General features: G+C 40.4%; 1 protein-coding gene across 3 annotated transcripts in view; it reads right to left on the bottom strand.

Moving 5' to 3' along the window:
• Positions 1-24: 24 nt before the first annotated feature.
• The window catches only part of EFHC1 (EF-hand domain containing 1), a 59,076-nt gene continuing 32,383 nt past the window's right edge, over positions 25-26,717 (bottom strand). Inside the window, exons 7-11 of one of the 3 annotated variants that reach the window (XM_003404436.4) lie at positions 22,959-23,099; positions 15,946-16,159; positions 15,376-15,523; positions 6,143-6,353; positions 762-4,544 (exon numbers count right to left, since the gene is read on the bottom strand). In XM_003404436.4, coding sequence (XP_003404484.1) covers positions 4,473-4,544; positions 6,143-6,353; positions 15,376-15,523; positions 15,946-16,159; positions 22,959-23,099 — 786 coding nt within the window. In that variant the 3' untranslated portion in view covers positions 762-4,472. Of the gene's footprint in view, positions 4,545-6,142; positions 6,354-6,403; positions 6,993-15,375; positions 15,524-15,945; positions 16,160-22,958; positions 23,100-26,717 lie in introns of those variants that run through there. The other 2 variants (XM_010587137.3, XM_064287339.1) reach the window with 2 other exon arrangements.

Here is a 26,717-nt window from a genome sequence, read left to right as displayed (position 1 = left end):
GAAAAATGAGTTTGCATCAGTTTTAGCCCTTGTTTTTAATGTTTTTCACCATGTTAGTCATTTCATGTATATCTTTTGAGGTATATTGGTTCATTGTGGTGATGTGACCACGGGAATTAGGGAATACAAAAGTAAGGATGGAGAGTCAGTTACTATTGATTGGATAATACACATCATTTTTTAGTCTAGAACAGTAAATTCTAAGAGTGGAAAGGGTTTTTTTCTTTTTTGGAAAGTGGTTTTCTTGACATGAGGTCGGCGGGTAGGAAACTCCAGAAGGAAGCATACCATGCTTGATACCAACTGTATTATGAGGTCATTTGACTTGTTGGAAAAGGGGTTTGGCTTGTGTGTAAACGCCACCAAATACTGGTGTTGGTGCTAAACGGAAGACATCCAAGTATTGGTAGAAGTGGTGGGCAGTGAGGATTGTTGGTGTCAGTTGATGGCTTGCTGTCGCAGGAGGCTCCACTGCATTTTCCAGAACCATTTTTAGAGAGAGAGCTGTTGACGATGGGCGCAGTTACAGGGTGTGAGAATTAAAGTGGAAGCATTTACTTGAGTTGAAGGTGCATTTAACTCACTAAAGGTTCAGACTTGGGTTTCATTCCTGTTCTGCCATGAGAAGCTAGGTGACCTTCAGCAGTTAACCTTGCTCAGTCCGTTTGCTCATCTGTGGCCCAGGTTTTTTTTGTTTTGTTTTGTTTTTTCTGGGAGGGGGTGAGATTTTGAGATAGTGAATACTAAGTCTGGTCCAAATTAACCATTCAATAAATTGATTTTTTTTTTTTTCAATGAACATGTTCATACCTATGTGTCCACAGGCTCTTCCTTCGGGAGTCACCCAAGTGACCTTTGAGTCTCTAGAAATGGCATTTAGATAAGTCTTCCATTCCCATTGGTCTCAAGTGCCCTCAAAGCATACAGATATGGATAGGATGCACCCCTAGTCAGATAGTATTTTCAAGGTCCCCTGGTGCTGCAGACAGGTACAGGCCAGGGTTCTGCGTACTGGCTGACTCCCAGTCAATCTTCACTCACCCACAAGGCAGATTTTACTAGCCCTGTATCTATATCTATAAGCCACTCTGAACAGTCGTACGTACATCTTTAAGTTAGGTCAAATAGCTGCAGCTTCTAGTGTGCCTCCACTGTAAGTGCTAATAAAAACCCACTGCTGTCAGTTCCAACCCCTAGTGACCCAATAAGACAGTGTAAAACTGCCCCATCAGGGTTCCAAGCAGCGGCGGGTGGATTTGAACTGCCAACCTTTTGGTTAACAGTAGTAGCTCCATGTAGCTCTCTACCACTGCGCCACCAGGGCTCCTTAAATGCTAACAGTGATGCTAATTTTCTTTTCCTGTCTCAACTCCCTGGGGGCCAGCTTGTAGGGATGGTCATCTCTTCTGCGCACATATTAACTGCTGCAGGCTAATGCTCAGCTCACTTCCATCACCTAAGTCCAAGGCTCCAGCTGCGGACCAGGTGTGACTCTAGCATAAGGTAATTAGTGACGTTTAATGGCTGCGCTGCCATTTAGGATTTCAGTAGGAAAAGCGATTTTTTCCGACTTTGGTTGTTTCTACCAGTTGGTGGCCTTGTATAAACTAAGAGATGTGAGCAGTGAGTGCAGACACCAGAGCAATGGCCTGCTGGCTTTGGTATTCTGTGAAGCAGCTTTTATACCTTGTGATGGTGCTAACACATCACAACTTCTCACTTTTTTTTCCCTTTTAATGCAGTATTTATTTAGAATTACCAATATGCTTTCATGCTTTCTTAAGGTTTCAATTTACTTTTTAATTGTATTTTGTTGTTGAGAATATATAGAGCAAAACATAGACCAACAGTTTCTACATGTACAAATCAGTGATACTGATTGCATTCTTTGGGTTGTACAACCATTCTCACCCTCCTTTTCTCAGTTGTTCCTCCCCCACTAACATAAACTCACTGCCCCCTTAGGTTCCTATCTAATCTTTCACTTTGATTCCATATAGATCTTAAAAGGCCATAATGCTCAAAAGCAGACATTTTTTACTAGTTAAACTGAACTACTATTTGGTTTTAAGAAGACTTCAGGGGATATTTTTGGTTTAGGTTTTAAAGATTATCTCAGGGCAATAGTTTCAGGGGTTTATCCAGCTCTCATAGCTCCAGAAAGCCTAGAGTCTATGGGAATGTGAAATTCTGTTCTACATTTTCCCCCTTTGGTAAGGCTTCTATAGAATCTATAATCAAAACGTTCAATAATGGTAGTCAGGCACTATCCAGTTCTGGTCTCATGGCAAAGGAGGCAATCAGCCACACATTCCATATCCTCTTCCTAGTCCTGACTCTCCTTCTTCCTCTCTTGCTCCAGGCAGATAGAGACCAATCATCGTGCTTTGGATGGCTGCTTGCAAGCTTTTAGCAACTCCTCACTCTTAGGTAAACTTGGAAGTGGGGTACAAGGTGAGGAGTAGGACAACAAGCTTAAAGAACATACCTGAATGGTGCCAACCTTATTCAAGACAGCTCTCTCTGAGACTCTTATAACAATTACAGTGAGGCTGATGTTTTAATACTAGTCCCCACTACATTCAGTAGAAAGAAACCTGTATTTTATCTAGTGGAAATTTTATCTGTGAACAAAAGGAGAAGAGATGAATGGTTAGAACTGTTAGCAGGGCTTTGAGCACTTGAATTTGCAGGGGTGGGTAAAAGGATGTTAAATGAGCCTTTTTCCTAATGTCTCATTTTAGCTGAGCCCCAAAGCTGACAACAAAAATTGGCAAGCACCTCCTTACATAACAGATTGGTGTGGATTCATGGAAGACTTACTGAGAAGGGGACCAAAGCTTTTGCCAATTTTCCTCTTCCAGGGGAGGCAAAGGTGATGGAGAAATACTGGAGAGTGCAATACGCGCACACCACGACTGGCTTCCAAGGCTGGGGCAGGTTGTTGTCACTGGGGTGCCATATGTAGAGTTCTGACTCATCACAACCCCATGTGATAGAGCAGAAATATGCCCCATTGGGTTTTCTTGACTGTAATCTTTATGGAAGCAGATGACCGGGTCTTTCTCCCTTGGAGCCACTGGGTGCATTCAAACTGCCAACCCTTCAGTTAGTAGTCAAGTGATTAACTGTTGTACTACAAGGGCTCCTTATGCAGGAAGAATGTTCTTATGATTAGGTGCCATCAAGTCAGTTCCAGCTCATAGCGACCCCATGTACAACAGAACAGAACACTACCCAGTCCTGTGCCATCCTCATGATTATTATGCTTGAGCCCATTGTTGTAGCCGCTGTGTCAATCCATCTTGTTGAGGGTCTTCCTCTCTTTCACTGACCCTTGGCTTTCCCAAGCATGATGTCCTTCTCCAGGGACTGATCCCTCCTGATAACATGTCCAAAGTATGTGACACGAAGTCTCACATCTATCCTTGCTTCTAAGGATAGAGCTTAGCATTTTTATTTTAGACTGCAATGGACTTTAAATACTTGAAAATGAGCCTTTTAAAAATAGTTGAGTGACTGGGGGAAAAAAAATAACAAAAACACACACAGAGGCAAAAAAAAAAGAATTCTTCCGGAGATATCACCCTAGGGCAGAAAAGAGGGAGTCAACATAACACATTTCTAGCTCTTTTGATAAGCTGATTATAGGTGGCTTAGATCAGCTCATTAGATCAGACAAGGAAAAACCAAGGGAAGTTCTCCAGTAGTTCTGAGAACTATAGAACTCCCTCCTCATTTATACATGCTGGGTAGCAAGGAGGAATGTGAGAGAGCATTTATAAAGATGAAGATAGTGCCTGATTTCAACCATAAGGAGCAGTACTTGTTCTAGAAGGTCTCGGAGCTCATTAGATAACCAGAAACTGCTACTAGTCTTTCCTTCCTATCTCAAGGTCAGACTCTCTAAAAGCAGCATTTTCCTTTTTTCTTTTTTTTTTTAGCTACAGCGCATATCAAGAAGTACATTTTACATCATGACTCCGCAAATGCACCAAAAATTGAAACAAAAAAATTTCATGAAATAATATATACCCTACTATGTGTACCACACTCTGACATTTTCTACTTCATTTTTTAAAATATAGATCTACTTACTAATGGATCCAGAATCACATTTTGAACAATCTGTGGTATATTTCCCTGAACTACTGGGGCTGGGGGTAGCAATTGGCTGGCAGCAACAGCCAGTACTGGGTGCTTATTTCCAACACTTAAAATGCTTGGAGCAAGTTTTATCATTCCTGCTGCTCTTTATCAGTCATCACCCCTAACGCGCACCCCCTCTAAAGAAGGCACCATTCTTAGATTCTCTAAGATCCATTTTATTTAGTCTTCAGTAGTAGTGAAATATAAACAAAAAGGAGAAACGTAACTTCAGAAGAAGTAAATGCCTCTACAAGGAGCACAAGGTAGATTTCAAAGTGTAGGTCCAACCTCAAATATTCATCTTTCATCTCTCATTGCCCAGTTCAGTTTGAGAAAGCACGAACAAAGTTATAGTAGTTAATCTTGCCTTCTTCGTGAGAGCATATCCTGATTAACTGCAGAAGAGAGCAAAGGCAACAGGTGAGACAGACATGCAGGGCTGCCTTCAGCTCAACTGCAGGGCACACTTATGCATCATGACACCAGGCATTTGGGACCAGTGCAGAGTTTTATATCCTCAGTTGATTCTGAAATGATCCTGTGAACCTGGTAGGTAGGTCAGAGACTATCCCCATCTTATACCTAATGAGATGGATGCTCAGAAGGAGTAAACAGCCTGCCCAAGATTTCAGGACTAACATCCATATTTCTAAAGAGCACTGTCATTTTCAAAACACTTTTAAGTGTTTTTAGATGCAAATACAAGACTTCCTCCACCTAGTCTGTGTGGAGTAAAACTCAAAAAATAGTAGGCGCTCCTGTTATCACAGACTAATAGAAATATCTAGTTTTGTCAAACTGTCTCTGCTGAGACAACTGTGAGTAGTAACAGACTTGCAGCCGTTTTCTTTATGTGACAGGTGTAAACGCGCCCAGCCCACCCCTTTCCCAGCACACTTGCCACTGCTGCCACTCCACCCTCCCATGTCAGGTCACAGATGGCGTGAATGACTGGAGAATCAAAAGCTGGGCGTGCTGTCAGTTTGAGGATTGGGATGCTAGACTGGTGTTTGGCTCACATCAACAAATACCCTTCCATCTTTATTTACCTCCCCCAAACCCCCTGCAATCCCTTGCTAATGTTCCTATCTATGAAAAGCTTCCAACCTAGTCGTTCTAGCTCTAAACAAACGCCTTCCCTAAATGAGTACCCCCTTTCCCCAAAAGATCTTTAAATAAACTCTACAACATCTCAATATTTTTAATCCGTGAGAATGTCTCACTGATAGTAAGCCAGAGTCCTTGGCAACTGTGGGGAGATTTTGTTCTGACTTCAGGGGAAACCCTGAATAGAGGGGTTTATAATGAGGAAGGGGCACAAAAATCCCTCTTCAACTCACCCATGAAAATTCTAGAAGGACAATTTCCATGGTGGCACAATGGTTAAGAGATCAGCTGCTAATCAAAAGGTCATCAGTTGGAATCCACCAGCCACTCCTTAGAAACCCTGTGGGGCAGTTCTATTCTGTCCTATAAGCTTGCTTGAGTCGGAATCAACTCTATGGCAGTGGGTTTGGTTTTCTGTTTGTTTCCTCCATTGGCAGCTGATCATGCTACCCCTATCGTGCAGACACCGCTGCCTTGGGCAGTGGTCACGCTCCGCCGTGCTAGCCCTGCTGATGTGCTATCTTAGGCATTGGCTGTAAAGGGCACCAAAGGCATCCCACCACCTATCCTGCTCATTCCCTTGGCGGTTCCTCTCCGGAAACACTTCTGCTGCCCTCCCTCAGCCCTGACACCTTGGGTAGAACAACCACTCTGTGCTGTCTAGCCCCATGTCCCCTTAAAGAGAGATGTTTGCTTCTTGCCCTGGGATAGCAATTAGAAAAAAGATGCACAAGCTAAAACCAAGGGGGAAACATCATAATCAGAATAGGATATCTGTCTTCAACATCCTAAATCTTCCCCAATTAAAATGAAATACACATCCAATTGCCTTTGGGAGTGAATGAGTGGTGCTCATCCTCTGCTATCACCAGCTCCTTATACTGACCTCTTTAACCAAGGAGTCATCAACTGGGATGTTAAAAGATTCACAGATTTTAAAGAACTTCTCTCTGTCCACATATCCTGAAGTTTCCTTGTCATAAACTTGAAATGCTTCACGAATGTTGTCTTTACATGAATAGTCTTTCAGTTGCTTCTGAATTGTGTCTATTAATGCTTCCAGTTCCTTTGTGCCTGGATCCTCTTTGGTTTGCTTGCTGTAGAGAAAGAAAGGAAATGACTGACTGGACATGGTATTTATTCTTGACCAATCTTATCTCAGTGACCAAAGTTCTCACTTGGGGGAGTCAGAGAAGCTTCTCATGACAAATAGCTTTGGCGCTGAGCTGACCAATAACTAAGCACTTGCCTGCGTGAGCTGGCTGATGGCTGAAGGCCACATCAGGAAGGCCTGATTGGGGGGCAGTTTTTGAACTGAAGTTCAGCTTCCTTATCTGCCATCTGTTGTATCACCACACTGCAAGGGGCCAAATCCACCACCGCCACCACCTCAAGTTTGGTATTAGTCAGAGTCACATGATTGTCTCTTAATGTCCTTGCGGGTTAATGTTATATCATCTAAAAATAAATGTCTGAGGTTTTTTCTTTTATTAATACATACACATATAAACTACACACACATATATAACTACACACACATATGTAACTACACACACATATATATCACCATACACATATATATAACCACACACACACACATATATAGCCACACGCACACACATATATATAACCATGCAGGCAGAAGTCTCTCTGATTCACTGGATTTTGTGAAAGGTTTCCTATGGAAGTTCCGAGACTGCTCTGTGTGGTCAGTGAGAAGTCCAGCTCAGCATTTACTGCAGTGAAGAGAGATTAGAAACCCAGAGCATTAGGAAGAGGAAGAGCGTTCCCTTGAAAACACAACCACAATTCATGGAAGCCCAAATTCGATTTCCTCTGAACATGAAGGCACAGTTACAAAATTAAAGAATTTTAGAGTTGGAAAAGACTCCCCTGTGTTTTATCTTCTTAAATCCTTTTGGAACAAAAGGGGCCCCAAAGAAACTAAGTAAGCACTCCCTGCTTTTCCGATGATGAGAAAACAGACTCAAAGACCTTACTGGCTTATCTCAGATCTCCTGTCGGAGGCAGCAGAACTCACGTCTCAGTCCAGTTCCAATATGTTCTTTCAAGTATAGCCAACCACCTCACACTGAATCCCTCTCCTGCACCATCCACCACTGCTTTTCTGTTCTGATTTTTTCTTGTATATAATATTCAAAACTTCACCGTTACAAATAGCCTTTTTTCACTATTTCCCCTTTTTACCTACTGGCCACCCTTGCTGGGAAAAGTGTAAAGTGACATAACCTTTCCGGAACAATTTGGAAACATGAAGCAAAAGCCCAGCAAACAATTTCAAATAATGTATCCTGGGTTACATACAAAGATATATGTATCAGGCTATTTTTGGATATCTAAAAATATCAAAAAAAATGGGAAATTAGTTAAATAATATACACTACAATCAGGCAATATAACAATAATTCAGCCAATTGTCAGTGGTGCAAAAAGAGGCGAAAGACTGTTAGTAAGAAAAGCAAGGCACAGAAGTACGTACAGAATGCTACTTTTTTGTGTAAAAGTTGTAGGGGGAATAAGAACACATATTTAAATTTGCTCTGAAATAAAGAAACTCTGAAAAGATATTCAAAAAACTAATCAAAGAGGTAGCTACCTATGGGGTGTGGAGGGGAAGAACTAGGTGGATGGAAGATTGAGTGGGAGCAAAGCTTTTCACTGATGCCTTCATATATATATGTCCCATGTGAATGTAATCCCTACTCAGAAAATTATCAATGCTACATAAAACATTTCATGATATAAATGTTTGTGATATATTATTAAGTTAAAAAAGCAGGTAAAATAGAATTATCCCATTTTATGTTGTTAGTTGCCATCAAGCAGGCTCTGACTCATGGCAACCTTATGTCTAAGGACAAAACATTGCCTGTTTCTGCATCATCTTCATCATCCTCCAACCTAGGAAGCTCATCTTCCAGCACTATATCAGACAGTATTCTCTTGTGATCCATAGGGCTTTCCTTGTCTAATTTTTGGAATTAGATTGCCAGGCCTTTCTTCCTAGTCTTAGTCTGGAAGCTCTGCTGGAACCTGTCCACCATGGGTGGCCCTGCTAGTATTTGAAATACCGGTGGCATAGCTTCTAGCATCATCATAGCAACATGCAAAGCCACTACAGTATGAAAAACTGACAGATGGGTAGTGGATCCCATTTTTATGCATATTAAAAAAAATATTTGAAATAGTCATCTCTGAGTTATGGGATTCTTTAAAATCCCTTTGTTTATTTCTATTTGTATCTCCTAAATTTGTACTCCCTAATTTTTTTTCTGTTTTCTGGGTGTATGTTACTTTTGTAGTAAGACAAAACAAATAAAAATTGTTATAAAAATCCATAATATCTAAATGCTCTTGGGCATTGTTTGCTACAGAAGCAGACTATTTTCATCTGACGAGTACAGCTCCAATCATATATACTAAATTGTGAATGACTGTCAGGAGCTATTTTAGTGGCAGAAACCTGCCAAGCCTCAGTCTTCCAGGTGTTCCCAGGAGTTAGAGCCATGGAGCATATAACGTTGAGATATGATCATCCAATCCTTTTTTGGAGAAGACAACTCCCCCTCCTCTGAAGAAGCCAGACACCCACTTCCCCTTCATACAACAGAGACAATGCCCACGGCATCTGCTGCCTTTGAGCAAGATGGAGTGAATTGACAGACTGCAACAGGTGGTACTGTTTAAGGAAGAAGCTAGTTAAAGTTACAGCCTTGACTTTGTTTATCACCAGACCCAACCCAGACCCCATCCTGGAGAAGAATGGCAAGTCCCAGGGTAAAATTTTGTTCCCATCAATCAACAAAGAAATGCAGGAACCAAAACCAAAAACCGAACCCACTGCCGTCGAGTCGATTCCAACTCATAGTGACCCTACAGGACAGAGTAGAACTGCCCCATAGGGTTTCCAACGAGCGCCTGGGGGATCTGAACTGCCAAACTTTTGGTTAGCAGCTGTAGCTCTTAACCATTACGCCACTAGGGTTTCCAAGCAGTTGGTTATCCTTAACAGGGGCTGCCAACTGGGAGGCAGCTGGGCTTAAAGGAGCCTGAGGCTCCCAGCATGCCTGGTGAGAACTCTGCCACACCCACCAATGCCCTACCTTTATTTTCCATAAAATTAGATGAAAGTTTTACAGGGTGACTAATCTCCCATAGGTAAGAAGGATGTCACAGTCTTCAGTTTTCTCTTAGAATATTTTGCTACATGCAAAGTCCTGACAAAGTCCTCCACTTAGCAAGCACTGAGTGGAGTTCACTTATTTTCTTAAAAAGCAAACAGTCCGCAATCCCATTCTTCCTTTTCTTACTATATTTCTTTTTGGTGATAGAAAACTCTTACATACCAGCAGTGTGTCAGAGCCTTAAAGTGTGGCTGTGCCAATAGCAAAGCTTTCCTGTCAACCCTTGGCCTGATCTTAGCTCTGGATTCCTGATCCAGGACCTCCCCTTCTCCCCAAGGAAGGTAAGCCTACTCCCAAGACAGGCAGTCACTTGCCCAGAGGGCTTCACGTTGTCAGGAGAGAAGTCTTCTGAATATCTCAGATTTCTTGGTGTTTTTCTCTAGTGAGAGGCAGAATAGCACCGTAGTTAATAACATGGCTTTGGAATATGACCGCCTGGTGCAAAATCTAAGCTTTGCTACTTAGAGGCTGCATGATCTTGTGCAAATTACTTAACCACTCTATGCCTCAGTTTCCTTATCTGTAAAACGTAAGTTTTTAAGGGAAGCTGCTTCGTAAGATTGTTGGGAAATTAAATGAGTTATTACATATAAAGCACTTAGTACCTGACACATAGTAGATACACAATAAATGTTAGCTTTTAACAAAGTTCAATTGACAGTCCTGGTAGGGAGATTCACTCACTCATCTACTAAGTCTCAATGATAACTTTTGCAGAGAAGTGAAATAAACTGTTAACTATAACAAAGATCCTGTGAGGAACTTGCTCTCTAGCAAGGGACGTAAGAAGACTTTAAAACCCCTAACAGAAGGGAGTTCGTATCCACCAAGCGCTCCTTGGAAACCTTATGGGGCAGTTCTACTCTGTCCTGTAGGGCCGCTATGAGTTGGAATCGACTCGATGGCAACGTTTTTGGTTTTCTTTCTTTCTTTCTATAGGGTCGTTAGGAGTTGGAATCGACTTGACGGCAATGAGTTTTGGTTTTTGGATCTGTAAGGTGGCTGTGAGCCATAATCGACTCAACAGCAACGAGTTTTTGGTTTGGTATTTAAGAGACGTATAGATAGGAGGATCGGGAAGAGCTGAATTGAGGAGGTGGCATTTGACCTAGGTCTGGAAGGATGTGAGGGTTTGAACATGTAGGATGAAATAAAGGGTTGGGAACAGCCTGAGAAAAGACAAGAAGGAATGCTTGAGGTTAACACAATAAACCTGTTTGTGTTGGAGTGCAAAGCGTGTGGAAAGGAGGGCTAGAACTCCAGTTTAGGGGATTATTTGGAGCCACACTATGGAGAGTTTTAAAGACCAAACCAAGAACTTCAGACTTCTATTTGGAAATAATGGTAACCTCTTAAAAGTGGCACGATGAATTAAAAGCCAAGTTCTGAGATGACTGTCTGGCAACAGTGTATGAAATGGGTTAAGGAAGAGACAGAGAGGAGGTGGGAGGATGGATTGGAGCTGTTATAAAAAAGAGGGTGATAAATGGGAGTAAGGGAGACACTGGTGGTTCCTGCCCAATATTCATCCTCTTTCTTCCTAATAAAATAATCTTCTCTTTCTTCCTAAAAGAGCCCAAACTGTGTTTAGTGCAGCAATTAGGAGTGGCCATGTGATACATCCCAGCCAATTAGATGTAAGCAGAAGTTGATAGGCAGGGCTTCTGGGAAAACCCTTTAAAAACATGGAAGACATGTTAAGATTGGCTCTTTGGTATTTTACCCTTCACTCTTCCCCTTCTTCCTGCCCAGAATATAGATGCAATGCTGGAGATAGAATATTCATTTTATGACCACAGAGTGAAAAGCACGAGGAAAAAAGCTACTTGCTAAAGATGTTTGAGAGGAGAGATAAAAGTCGGTTCCCTGATGTCACTGTAAAACCTTCATAAAAACCCCAAATTGCTTACCTCCAGACTTTGTATCATATGAGGAATATAAAACCCCCATTTGATTAAGCTAATTTGGTTAATGCAAGTTTGTTTTTGTTATGTGCAGGAAAATGCAACGCCTAACTGATGAGTGCTTTAAATTAGGAAATGGTGGTGAGAATGAAAAGAAGTCAGACAAGAAATATTGTAGAAAAAAAGAAAAGAATTAAGTAGCTTATTAGATGTGGCGCAAAATAGAAGGGGTCAAAGATATTTCCAAGGCTTCAGATCAAGGTGAAAGAAACGCTGATGTTATTAAGAGGGGAATTAACATTGATTGATTGTCTCCTGTGTGCCGGATACTATGCTGGTACATGTGTTATCACAACTTTATCAAATACATAAACAGAAAGAATAGATGTGCTGGGAAGATGAAAATGACAATGGCTTCATGTTTAGTTGTACAAAGTGTGAGGTGCTGATGGTTCAGCTGGGCAGAGACACATCCAACAGGCAGACAGGAGTGCAGGAATGGATTCAGGAGAATTGTCAGGATGGAGAGCAACTCAGACGAGACAAGAAGAGACTGTCAAAGCAGTTTAGAGAAGGCAAATGGAAGGACCAAAAACAGGACTTTGAGAAACACTAACCTAATAGATAAATGCAGAAAAAAGATACAAAGATTGGGCTTTCAGAGAGGTAGGAGGAGTACCAGAGACTATGACTTTCCAGAACTCAAAAGAAGGAATTTCAAAAGCAGGTGGTAATGAGTAATCAATATTATATGTAGATCAAAAGGATTATGGGCTAGACCAGGGTGGGCAATCTATGGCCCACAAGCCAAATCCAGCCTGCTGCCTGTTTTTGTAAATAAAGTTTTACTGGAACACAGCCACATCCATTCATTTCCATACTGACTGTGGCTGTTTTCACACTACAACCTCAGAGCTGAGTAGTTGCAAAAGAGATGTTATGGTCCACATGGTCCACAAAGCCTAAAATATTTACTATCTGTCCCTTTACAGGAGAAGTTTGTCAATCCCTGCTCTAGACTCTGACCCCCCAGTCTCTCATTTACCTGCCTAAGCGTTTATCATAAGGTCTGGCACGTGGTACAAGCTCAAATATCTGCAGAAATAGTGAATGGATGAGAAGAGGCCATTAGATTTAGAAACAATGGCTTTCAAGAAAGCAATTTATAAAGACTGCTTATAAGGTTATGGAGCAGTCAGGAGGGAGGGGATTACAGGCACAAAATAGAAAAATTAAGTTTGGAGAAATGGGGAGCTACTTATCTCTGACAAAAGAAGCTAAAGAAGATGAGTGATATTCTACAAATGGTCTAAGGTGAAGAGAGGGAAAACTGAAGATGCTTACATTGGATCATTTGATCTCATATTTGAGATCAACAGCAAAATAAATGCTTAAGAGTTTGGGGCTTAAAGAAAATGGAAAAAAATGAGAATATTTGGAAACTCCTATATGGGAAAAGGAGCCCCAGTGGCACAGTGATTGAGGGATACAGCTGCTAACCAAAAGGTCGGCAGTTCAAATCCACCAGCGGTTCCTTGGAAACCCTAAGGGGCAGTTCTACTTTGTCCTCTAGGGTCATGATGGGTCAGAATCAACTCAATGGCAATTAGTAACAGGTATATGGGAAAAAGGAGTCCCTAAGTCATGCAAATAGTTAAAAAATCAACTTCTAACTGAAAGGTTGGCAGTTAGAATCTACCCAGGAGTACCCTGGAAGAAAGGCCTGGCCATCTGCTTCTAAAAGGTCACAGCCTTGAAAACCCTATGGAGTATAGTTCTACTCTATACACACAGAGTTGTCATGAGTTGGAATCAACTTGACAGCAATGGGTTTTTGTTTTTTCATATGAGAAAAATGGCTGGAAGCGAAAAAGAAGATTGAAAGGTTCATTGAACAAGAAGAAAGGGTCCTTTGGAAATTGAGGAGTACAAATAGGCATGTTAATGGGACAAGAATAATATAAATGACTATATGTGTATGTTTATATATGCTATTCACACATGTAGATTTGTGTAGAGGGATGGGTTTATGAGCATGTGTATTTATAATCCTGAAGTCTGGGTTCAATATATTGCAACGAGGATCCAAAACCCAGAAAGAACTTCTAGGTGAAGTCAATACTAATTTTACGGTTCAGAAAAAAAACAAATGGCTAACTCCAAATTTCATCATCCTGCAACTGACACTTGACATAAAATGTACTCAGGTCTGACAAGTATTCAGGGCCTCCTTCATTATTCTTAGCAATGATTAGTCAAGTAAAGGATCTATTTTTCCTTAGAGTAAGATTCTTTACCTAAGGGGTGGAGTTAGAAGCCAAAGAAAGAAATGGCTAGAAGGTAAGGAAGGTGCGATACGGGTTTATATCACCTTCAAGTATTTTCTCTCTCTTCTCTCTGATCCATCACATGAGAAGAGAGGGAAGGCAAAGATCAAAAAAGGGTAGATACGGTTCACTTAGCCCAGAACTTAAGTTTCTACTTATTTTTACTAAAGGCCTCAATGATACCTTTTTCTCATTGTTAAATAGGGAAAAAAAAAAAAGATGATTTTGCAGGTAGTGTTCCAAAGCAAGCTTTCCAGTGTCTGCTGGATCACAGTATTTGCACACTGTGCAAATTACAGAAAAAGGCATGTGAGAATTACTTGGCTTAAATGTATGGCCATGAATCTCAAGTGGGCCCTTACTGCTGCCCGGCCACCATGCTATGTTTCTTGCATCCTTTCATTCTCACACTTCCCTAGACAGCTGCTATATTTCATTAGTCCTCAGACACATTTTTTTACATTTTAGCATCTCTGGAATTAGGATGCATCTCTTAATCAATGGCAAATTTCAATTATAATTGGCATTTTTCTTTCGTAGTAGTAGATAAAATAATGCTGTGTCTTTGTTTTCATTTTATTTCATATTAATTTTATTCATATACTCGATAGGGTATTTCACAATTTTTCCTCTCTCCCTAAGCCCTCAGCATCTTTTCCCCACCCTCATTCTTCCTAGTGTTCTACTACACTGAAAACAATGAAACAATCAGAAGAGACCCCCCACAAACAACCATGTGTATCCTCCCACCCACATCGGTACCATAGCATCTGCCTTCCTGCCTGTTACCATATATCAAGGTTCTCAGAGTAATCCCAAGGTTGCTGGAGGTTCCTAAGATGCTTTTGGGGGCTTGGAGGTCAAAACTATTCTCATAATAGTACCAAGTCATTGTTAGTCATTTTACTCTTGTTTTCTCACATGTGTGTACACAGTGGAGTTTTCCAAAGGTTACAAGTGATATCACCACAGGCTGAATAGAGAAGCAGATATGCCAGATATGAAAATCCATCTGTCTTCTGTTAAGTCAGGCATTAGAGATATTGGTAAAAATGTAAAACAATATCACTCTTCTCACTGAATATTTTTATTTAGGAAAATAATATTATTTGTGTTAACATGCCCAAGGATTGCCAGCGGCCACCAGAAACTAGGGGTGCAGCATGGAATGGATTTTCTCTTAGAGCCTCCAGAAGAAACAACTCCTGCCAACACCTTGATTTAGGACTTCTGGCCTCCAGAAGTGTGGGAGAATAAATTTCTATTGTTTTAAGCCACCGAGTCTGTGGTAATTTGTCAGAGCAGCTCCAGGAAACTAATACACTATGTAATTTATTTGCTTGCGCTGATTATTGTCTATGAGTTGGCTTAGAAAGTCAACTCATGAAAGTTGTAACTTCTTGTCTATTTTATTTACTGATAAAAGCTCAAGAGCCCAGTGATAATATCTGACACATAGTAGGCACTTAGTATTATTTTTTGCTAAACTAATAAAGTTGAAAAAGTTCTAAGTCCCCAGTTACTATATTGGACTCAGGGAACCATATGGGTATGTCTAATAACTCCTACCTGATGAGGGAAATTTGAAAATCAAAAGTGATTACCTATTTATCTTGTCAAGAACTATTTCCTAAATACCTAATATATGCCAAATCCAAAATGGACCTTGATGATCAAACATACTTTTCCAATTCTGGTGCAGGATCCACTTGCTTTCGAACATGGTTCTGAACTGATGAGAGTGCTTCCGGTGAATACTGGGCAGCATTGCTCTCCATGTATTTCAAAACATACTCGTCTACATCAAGGATGACAAATCGGTGGCCAAACACTGGGGAGAGGGTAGCAATACACTTAGCTTGGTTATCTTTTTATCATGCAATCAAGAATAAAATAATATTGACCCTCCAATAACAAATTCACAGATATGCATTTGTGACCCCCAACTAATGACTTTCCAATAGCTTAATAAACTAAGAGACAGTAGGTTGTGCAGTGTTTAGGAAGCTCAGTGTCTACATATAGTGTACATGAATCCATGCCAACAAATGCAACCAATTTAGACTGTAATTGTTAAGGAAGCAGATTAAGACATTGTACCATATACCACTGTACCATATACAAGAATATTAGCTTTACTTCAGTTGGAATACAGCCTAATTGACTCTTATAAGAGTTAAATGAATTCAGTTCTAACTAAGAAGAATCCATTCACTCACCTAGTAGGAAAGCCTGAACTGTGTGTAGACCTACCGTCAATCACAGCACCAATGAAGAAGTCACCAGGACCATAGTAGTCAGGGTTGTCCACTAAAGAGTTTGGTTTAACAACTCTAGTTCTGCCCAGGTATTTGCCCCCAATGATGCCAGAATTTCGAACTGGAGGCTCAAAGATACTGATCATATCAGTGGCTAGAAAGTAAGAGAAGATGAATCGGCGGTCTTTGTCTTCTGGAATGGGGGATTCCTAGAAAGGTGTAGAAAAGCGATATTCAGAATAGGAAGGTTCATGATCTACCCAAACTCAAACGCCTACAGGGGCCAGGTATATAATATAAATGAAGGAATTACAATTAGGGATTCAATAGGTATGAGGGGCATGAATTCTAGTAACATGAAAAGGACATGCCTCATCTAAAGGGGATGGTCCCAACTCAACTCCAGTTGATCACTACCATGTGGAAATATATACCTAATGTTGCTAGATCTTCCAGTTTTTCAAGAGAAGACAGAAATCTGGATTACTATGTAAAATCTCTCATTTTAAAATATTGGCTCAAACTTTTTTAAAGCCCAATGGGACCAAACAAAACACATATATGGGCTACATTCTGCCCACAAGCTGCCAGTTTGAGATCTCTTGGCTGATGTTATGTTCAGCTAGGTATACATTAAGATGATTGTGCAAAGTTTAGTTCTTTAAACAAATGCATGTACACAAAATTTAAAAAAGAAAAATTGAGAAGGGTGGAATAAGAGTAAGATTTTATATCATGGGGTTGAAAGTGATTCTGAGAAACTATCTTTTAGACAAGATTTTTATAAAATCGAATCACTGAAAGTGATGACGCAACTTGTTAAATAAATTCCAGAATGAACAAGCTATAATATGCTTATTCCTGACTAAAATCCTCTCATATTGCAACTTCTTGTTCAGATCATAGAACTATTTGTGTAAGAACTTCTCGTATATTGAAGAAAGTCATTAGATGTCATCTTAGTGAAATAATTTCCTCATACTATTCCCTAATCTAACAGTCTCCAAAATTTTTTGATTGGACACCCTTATAATAAAAAAAAATTAACACTCACTATTTATATAGTTAATATAAACAAACATCCGCATTTATTTAGTTACTATAAATCAATCACGTCACTGCTCTGCTCTCAAATCTCCGAAGGATTCCCATCACACTTAGAATAAAACACAAAGTTCAGACCAGGGCCACAGACAGGGGAGTATCAAGGGAGTTACGGAAGAGTGGGAATGGTTCACTCTGGCAGGAGGGGATAATTTTAAACTTTTTTTTTTAACCTTTTAAAACCTTTTTATTTTGACCTAAGTTTAGACTTACAGAAATGTTTCAAAAATCATGCAGAAAATTTCCATATACACCTCACCAACCTTCCCCTAATGTTAAAATCTTACACAACCATAGTACAATTACACTCACTCCTCACTTATTGACATGGTTAGGCTCCACAGAACAGGTCCTTATGTGAAAATCAATGTTACGAATAAAAGAAAAATGACCATATCAGATCTCAAAGTGGAAGATGACTACATCATTACATAACTGCCAAATTACATCATTACATAACTGCCAAACCGCTGAGAATCATGGCCCAGCCAAGTTGACCCAGAACTTTAACCATCACAGCCCGCATTACTCTCACCTTGCATGTTCGTTACTGCCAGACATACATCGTTAATGTGCAAAATAGTCAGATAGTAGATGCTTTACTATTGTTGTAAATGCTAAACGTCAGATAACAAGATAGTCGATGAGTAAGGAGTAGGTGTATAAACGTCAGGAAAATACCAATGGTACAATACTATCAAGTAAACTGTCCTTAGCCAAATTTCACCTGTTTTTCACTGTAAAAACGGTATGAGGGCAGTGTCTGACCTTCTCTAACTTCACCGGGGCAAAGAGAATTAAAATCAACAGCCCAAAGGTGATTCCTATGAGGCGGGGGTCAGACACGCTTCCTCTCTCCACCATCATTATCAATTCTGACACCAACCACCCCTCCCATGACACACTCTCTACTTCTCTGCTGGGTTCGCTTATTCACTGCAATGGCCACACAGAACTCATAGACCATACAATTACAGAGTTTATTAGGGAAATAAGAGGTTACAATTCAGGCTCAGGAACACTCAAGGATACAGTTCTTCCATCAGGACAGCCTCTTCCCAGCCGTGTTTGCAGGCATGCCTTTTCCTGGCACTTGGCCTCTGCCCAAAGGCACTCAGCTTTCTCTCTCTGTGGGCCAGGAAGCCCACCACGCCTTCTTCTGCTGCCAGCTTTCTGCTACCGGGTCTCTCTTGCCACTGCTTCTCAGAGTTATGGCTCACACTCTCTCTCTCTCTCTCCATCTCTGCTTCCAGGAGCTTCTTAGCTCAGGGACCTCAGGTCCAAAGGACACACTGGCTCCTGGCTGTTCCTCCTTGGTGGTGGTGAAATCTTCTCTTTACCACCTCTGGAGTGGCTCATTTCAAAGCCAGCGGGATGGCAAAACTGACCAACCTCCTTGGTGGGGCACAATTATCCTATTACATAGTCCCACCCAAACACTTGGGTGGAAGTTACAAGACCATGGCAAAAAAAGGCCACACAAAAGCGATTCATTACACCGCATTCACTAGTGTCATTTTTTGGACAGGATCCCACATTTCATTTGTTATTTCTCCTTTGTCTCCTCTAGTCTGTCTTTCAGGAACTTTAACACTTTTGAAGAGTACTGATCAGGTATTTTGTGGAATGTCCCTCATGCACCTCATTTTTGCATCTTTTGTAAAAAAAATACCACAGAAAAGATACAGTGTCCTCTTCAGTGCATCATATCAAGGGGTTCATGATATCAATATGTCTTATTACTGGTGATGTTAATCATGAGCACTTGGTTAAAGAAGTTTCTACTGGGTTTCTCCCCTGTAAAGTTACCATCTTTCCTTTTGCAGTTAATATCTTGAGAGAAATACTTTGAGATTATGTAAACCCTGTTTCTCCTTAAACATTTGCCCAAGAATTTCATCCACTGATAGATCTAACAATCATGACTGTGGTATGTGCCTAATGGTAATTTTCTATTTTCATCTGTCTTATCATTAACTGAAATTCTACTATATGGGGGAGTTATCTCTTCGGGGATGCGTATTTTATCACTGATGTTGTTTAAAATTACTGACACATGTTTTAGAGGTTTTATTTCTAAATTCTTTACAGGCAATGCATCCCCTGTTACCTGTACCCGGCATGGACTGCTGCCACCATCCCACCCCTACGGCTCCTCCCCTTGTTATGCCACTGGCTTCAAAGCTCTTAGCTGGTCCTTGGCTCCATCCTCATTTTCTGACTCTTGACCCTCCATTCATTGTACACTGTCTCTGCCTGAAATGCAGTTCATTCTCAAATAAATTTCTATGCCTGACTTGCTTGGCTCGTCATCCAGCTCTCTGCTCAGACTTTCTGTATTCCCTTTCCCATCACTCTCTCTACCGTATTTTATTTTTTACAACATGTGTCACTGTTTAGTGACCAGAATGTCCTCAACTAGAATTAAGCTTCACTGGGGCCAAGGTTTATCTGTCTTGTTCACCATTATACTTTCAGTCTCTCAGTGCCTACAGCTCCAGTGGTCCATTAAAAAAAAAAAAAAAAAACTTAACGTCTAGTCGATTCTGACTCATACTGACCCTATAAGACAGAGTAGAACTGCCCCATAGGGTTTCCAAGGAGCGACTGGTGGATTCGAACTGCTGACCTTTTGGTTAGCAGCCAAGCTCTTAACCACTGCGCCACCAGCCCTTTAATAAATATTTGTTGAATGAATTAGTTAACAATTAAATACACATTCTCTTATATAAATTTATTTTATGCACACAGATACAAAACATCAGCGTCTATGAAAAAATATACTCGTAACAATAAATAAAACAAAATAAACCAAAAACGGCTGCTGTTGAGTCGATTCCAACTCAGAGACCCTAGGACAAAGTAGAACTGCCCCATAGGGTTTCCAAGGAGCACCCAGTGAATTCCAACTGCCGACCTTTTGGTTAGCAGCTGTAGCACCTAACCACTATGCCACCAGGGTTTCCATAAAATAAACAGAGGCTATAACGTCTTCTTCAAAAGCTCCATGGGCTGTACTGTCTTGCACACCCCTTGGAGGCTGTGCACATTGCTTTGTAGATCATCTTTCTTATGTTCTTCTCCCCCAAGTTTCTCAGCCAGCACTCCACTCTGAGCCTCAGTTATCTCACCAACATATTTTTACTTTGGCATTAATCACCTACATGGGTTTAACATACTTTATTATTTCAGAGTATGTTCACTGCCTTTGTCTAAACTGAAAGGAATTTAATTACATTTGTCTCTGATCATCTCCAGCATACTTCATTCCTTTTGAATTTCCATCTTTTCTTCTAAAGTCCCCACCTCACTCGTAAACCCCTTTCCCTATTGTCAAGCACACTTCCCTTCTTCCTCCAGAGCTTTCATGATGAACCTAATGAATAACTCTCTATTTCACCAAACAACTCAGGGGAAAACATGTGAAAATCACTGGGACCAGATTATCATTCTTTCCTACCCACAGGAAGATACCCTACTTCTTTATTCATATCTCTGCTGGCATTCTTTTAAACCTTTTTTATTGTGAATGATCACACACATACAGATAACTGCAAAAACAAAAACGCACAGCTCAAAGAATTATCATAATGTGAAAACTCATTTAACCTCCACCCAGAGGTCAAGAAATACAACACTGCCGGAACCTGAGAAAGAACCTTCCAATAATCCCGTCCCTTCCCTGCCAAAGAAACAATTATCCTGAGTTTCACGGTTTTCTTTAGTTTTACTACCCAAGCATGTATCCCTAAGCACTACAGTTTTGTTTTGCCTGTTTTTTATCTTCACATGAATGGAATTATATTGTATATATGTATTCTTTTGTGCCTGGATTCTTATATTCAAAATTACATTTATGTGATCTATCCATGTTATTTGTAGCTGTAGTTCATTATTTTTTACTGCTGAATAGAATTCAAATCCTTGTATAAATACACTGTAATTTATTTATCCTGTCTCCTGCAAATAGACATTTCTATTTTTAGCTATTATGAATTATGCTGCTATAAACGGTCTTCCCTCTTGGTGCACATGTATTGCCTCATTTTGGCACAATCTAGGGTATTTGATTATGCCAAACTATTTTCCTAAGTGGATGTATCAATGAAAGGTGAGAGCTCCTATTGCTCCGTTCTCACTGACTTATCAGTCACTCTGCTAGGTGAGTAGAGGTAACACATTGTGGCTGTAATTTCTACTTCCTTGATTACTAAAGAGGTTGGGCTCCTTTTCATTATTTGTTGGCATTTTGTATGTTCTCCTTTGTGAAATGCCTATTCTAGTTTCTTCATTTTTCTTATTTTTTTTTTTAGAGTGTTCTTTATATACTCTAGTTCAGGTTTTTAGTCAAAAGAATACTGGGTTTTTGACTTAGTCAAATTTTGACTTAGTCAAAAGTCAGAAGGCTAAATTCTAGTCCTAGCTCTGCCCACACAGCACTGAGATCTGGGACAAGTCACTTAGCCTCTCTGGTTCTTATTTCTTGAAACATAAAATGGGTGTAATATGTTGCCTAACTCATGGATAGTGTTTATGTGTAAATAATTCATTCACCCATTCAACAAACCGTTACTAAGTATCTACAAAGTCTAGTAAGACATGAACCCTTCCTCAAGGAGTTTTTACAAGGGTAAGTTGAAAAAGTGTTGCTACATGCACGGGTTTCTTCCAAACAAAACGTGTTTAAACGTGTCTCTGCCATCAGTGGATGGTGATAGACAAGTTCTCTTCTAGGCCGTAAGCTTTACAGGAGCAGATTGCCACGTCTTTTCTCCCACAGAGCAGTAGTAGGTTTGCACATCAACCTTTTGTTAGCAGCCAGGTGCTTAACTATTGTGCCATCAGAGCTCCTTAGATTTTGCTAGAACCTCCTTTTAATTTAAAGCCTTGTTAAATATTTTTCTCAAGTGTGTTATTCAACTATGTTTCATTTAACTTTTATTATTTCAAATAAATGTACATAGTTTGAAAAGTCACTTAACCCACCCCTCCCCACTCCCAGCTCCTGTTCCCCAAAGTAACTTATTTCGACTTCTGCTATTTATGTCCGTATTTCTAAATAATATGTTCATATTACTATTTTTATATTTTTTCACACTTTTTGGGCATTATCCTTTGATTTCCTATCAGTAATTTGCCTGAGGTAGTTCAGTCAGTAAGTGGAGTACCCAGGGTTTGAACTTACATCTGTTTCCAAACAGCATGCTCTTAACACTAGTTGTATGACCTCTCAATTGGAACATCTATTAAATTGGCATGATTCCCTTTATTACATTTATTGAATATAAAATGTATCAAGCTAGATACCACAGGTATTGTTAAAAATTAGCCAGACATGGTTCTGATCCTCAAGGAAATCACAGTATACTAGAAAGGTATACAGATACACAAATAATTTTAATCTAAGTTAGACTTTCATAATTACTTAATTAAAAAAGGTCTGTCAAAATTTGAGGGGTAGAGGGAAGAGATTAATGATTAAAGAAAGGTTCTTGTGGGAGACAGGACCAGACTTAGGTGATCGCTCAGGGTACCACACTTAATACTGGTGGTGCAGCAGTTAAAGCGCTTGACTGCTAAATGAAAAGTCAGCAGTTTTAACCCACCAGCCACTTCACGGGAGGAAGATGTGGCAGACTGCTTCTGTAAAGATTTACAGCTTCGGAAACCCTACAGAGCAGTTCTTTTCTGTCCTTTAGGGTCATTATGAGACGGCATCAACTCCATGGCAATGGGTTTGTTTTTTTTTTTGTTAACATGCCTGAAGGCTGGGTACCAGACCAAATGATCTTTTGAGTAAACATATAATTCTAACCGTTATTATTCTACAGCTTACAGACAGAATGGACAATTTACACAGTACTGAAACAGGACAGAGCCTTTGTATATAAAAATTAGCCTCACCAGTGCAGCCAAATAACGAAGCACCTTGTTATCATTCACTAGCATTTTAATAACATCTTTCTTCGGAGCTTTTGGAATCAGAGTAAAACAATTCTGAGCAGAATCCTCAACTTGTCCATAACCATTATAGGGAGGCAACTCCTGGAGACATACAGGAAGCAAGAAGTAAAGAGACACTATGTGCATTAAAATTTATGTTAAAAGTAGCTATATGTTTCAAAAAAACACTCTGGAAAACATTTATTCAAAAATAATTTCTATATATACAAGAATAGTCAGAAAAAATAACACATCACTTATTTCTTTTCATTGATGGATTTTATATCATGCTCACTGATCACAGAAATGCCTGATGATACTACAAAGTAAGCCCCAGACTAGATATAAACTATTGCTGATGTCCATGACCTTTTACTGCCAAAGCAGGGCCTGGCCCCACCCCAGTCCCAACTCTGGCCTTTGTGATCATTCTAGGATGAAGCCCAGAGGTCTGTCCGGGACCTCTTTGTGCTAGGGAATGGGCGTCAGCCTGGCAGATCTGGAAACCGTTTTCTCAGTTTACCTAGGGAGGGAGAGAGGGAGAGAGAGGGAGAGAGAGGGAGAGAGAGGGAGAGAGAGGGAGAGGGAGAGAGAGAGAGAGAGTGTGTGTGTGTGTGTGTGTGTGTGTGTGTTGGAACTGAGGGAGGGAGAGGCCAGGACTTGGTTCATGCTGCTTTTTCTCCTATTTACCTCCGCATTTCTAATATTTTCATTTTTTTAAATTTTTGCCTCACAGAAGAGGAATGATAGTCATACTTTTTTTCGGAACTCGAAACCTTTGTTCACACAGGACCCTCCTTTCCTGGTGAAGAAGCACACTTTGAAAACGAAATTTCAGATGCAAAGGTTACTTGGTAAATTAGAGTGAAGGTATAGGAAGTGCATATGTGTTTCATTCAGGCTTCATGAAAAGCTGAAAGCATCACTCTAGGATGCTGTCATGGATTGAATTGTGTCCCCCAAAAATATCTGTCAACTTGGCTAGGTCATGATTCCCTGTATGACTATATGATTGTCTACCATTTTATCTTCTGATGTGATTTCCCTATATGTTGTAAATCCTATCACTATGATGTAATAAGATGGATTAGCGGCAGTTATATTGATGAGGTCTACAAGATTAGGTAGTGTCTTAGGCCAATCTCTTTTTGAGATATAAAAGAGAGAAGGGAGCAGAGAGACATGGGGACCTCATACAACTAAGAAAGCACCGCTGGGAGCAGAGTGCATCCTTTGGACCTGAGGTTCCTGAGCTGAGATGCTCCCAGACTAAGGAAACACTGATGACAAGGACCTTCCTCCAGAGCCAAGAGAGAGAGGAAGCCTTCCCCTGGACCTGAATTCTAGCCTACTGGACTTTAAGAGGAAACCCTGGCGGCCTAGTGGTTAAGTGCTACGGCTGCTAACCAAAAGGTCAGCAGTTCAAATCCACCAGGGCCTCCTTGGAAACTCTGTGGGGAAGTCTACTCTGTCCTTTAGGGTTGCTATGAGTTGGAATCGACTCGACAGCAGCGGGTTTGAAGTGTAAGAGAATAAACTTTGTTAAAGCCATCCACTTGTGGTATTTCTGTTATAGCAGCACTAGATGACTAAGACAGATGCTAAGATTTGTTTGCCTAAAAACAAGTACTTCATAGTCTAAGTTTTCCTTCTCCTCATCAACACTGGGCAGACATCAGCAGAGTTCTTTTACCCTGACTCCTTTTTGCTATGCTTTCTCAGCAAACTCAGCTTGTACTATGCTCTTTCACTTGTATATACCTTAACAAATCTTAATTTATTTTTTTAATGCTGTAGTCAGGTACTTTAACAACTTGGCCCATGTGATTCCTGTACCATCCATAACAGGGTATTCCCTCAACAACCAATGACTTTGCTATGTTGCTCAAGGTACACTTCTTTGAACACTGACCCCTGACTCACTTCATGATCATCATGGCTGGAATATGATTAGTGGATCCAGTAGATGGACAATGGCTTAATTTTCTCTGAGTGCAAAACCATGACTCAATAAATATAGAGGTTGCCATGGACAGATGGAACTTAAGCCGAGATGCTACATGCTAAGTCTTTGAGTTACTCTGTAGGCTAGGCAGAAGCTGCAAAGTGGTAAAACTGAACTTGATTTGCATCTATACCAACATACAATGACAGCAGCCTAGTTCCAGGGTGGGAGTGTGGTTGAGGGATTTTGAAATAGGAAAGTACCTGAAAGGCTCTGAGCCTTTTCTCAAATTCCTATTGTGTTTGAACCGGCTTCTACCTGTTTTTTCCTGAATCACACTTTGTTTCCCCTGTCTGCAATGAAGACCTTCCTGAAATCTCAGCCTATATGCCTAGAGTCCTGGCACCTTGATTCTCATACCCCAAGCTACCATCTGAGTCCTGCTCTAAATCAGATGAGCCACTCATCTGACTATGGACATCATCACTGTAGAGATCACCCACCAGACCTTCTGCCAAGGCTTTCTAAACGAAGCTAGTACACATGGAAACTATAACCCTCCTGATTATGGCTTTTAGGGGCCAGCCCATAGCAGATTAGTTCACCTACTCTTGGCTTCCTCTTTCCTATCACCATGTGTCCAGATGGAACCAGCCTAAGTCAGAACACAGCTGGTAACTGTATACATGTTTATTTACTCCTGATCTAGATCAGCTTGACCTATGAGTGTTCTGATTCTCAGATCGAATAACCACATCATATCCACCCCTGTCCCTGACCATTAGTCAGGAATCTTTCCAGGCTCTGCTACAGCCTCCTAGGCTTGGTTGCCAACTAAGTGGTCCAGGGTTAAAATAACTGAGGTATAATGACTAAAGTATTTACTGCTTGGTAAGTGGAGCCCTCCTACTCATCATTACTGACAAAGACTTCCATGGACTTCAAGAGAGAGACTTACACAGAGAGAATTTATTTGTAGTAGAATTATTTACTGTGGAGAATTTACTGGAAATGAACTGACCGAAGACTATGATTAATGTGCCATCTGTGGGGATTTAGACTTAGCTTTATTTATACAGAGTGGCTGAGATTAGCCAAAACAAACAAACAAAAAAAACAAAAATCTACAGTGATTCTTCATTCAGTTCTCTCTGCTCTTTACCGAAGCCTTCTCTTCCCTTTCTTTCCTTAGAAGATGGTTTAGGAAAAAAAAAGATGATTATAATGGCAGTAGGGATCAGAGGTATTCTAGGAATCAAAAGCTTTCATCTGGTCAAAAGATGAATCAAAGCCTTTTCACTATAAAAAATGTACCGCTAAATTACAACCCCTCTCACCCTACCTTCTCAAGCACTGGTTAGATAAGACTCATTCTTTGTAAGATTGTTTGCCATCCAATGGGATTGTCCTCGTGCCTTGCAATGTGACCTTCGGCATGTCCCTTGAACTATTTATCTCACACTAGCCTATCTATAAACTAAAATGCCTGATCTATATCTAGAAGAGCAAAGTAAGAGGACTCATAGTTATTGATTTCAAAACATACTAAGAAGCTACAGTAATCAAAACAGTGTGGTATTGGTATAGAGTTAGATACAAAGATCAATGTAATAGACTTGAGAGTCCAGAAATAAACCCATACATCTATGACCAACTGATGATTGACAAGGGTGCTAAGTGCATTCAGTGAGGGAAAAAATAGTCTTCTCAACAAATGGCACTGGGAAAACTGGATCTCCACATGCAAAAGAATGAATTTAGACCCATAACTCACA

The sequence above is a fragment of the Loxodonta africana genome, chromosome 1 (assembly GCF_030014295.1).
Source record: "Loxodonta africana isolate mLoxAfr1 chromosome 1, mLoxAfr1.hap2, whole genome shotgun sequence".
In the NCBI taxonomy this organism is placed as follows: domain Eukaryota; kingdom Metazoa; phylum Chordata; class Mammalia; order Proboscidea; family Elephantidae; genus Loxodonta; species Loxodonta africana.
This window is presented reverse-complemented; position numbering and strand designations above follow the sequence as displayed.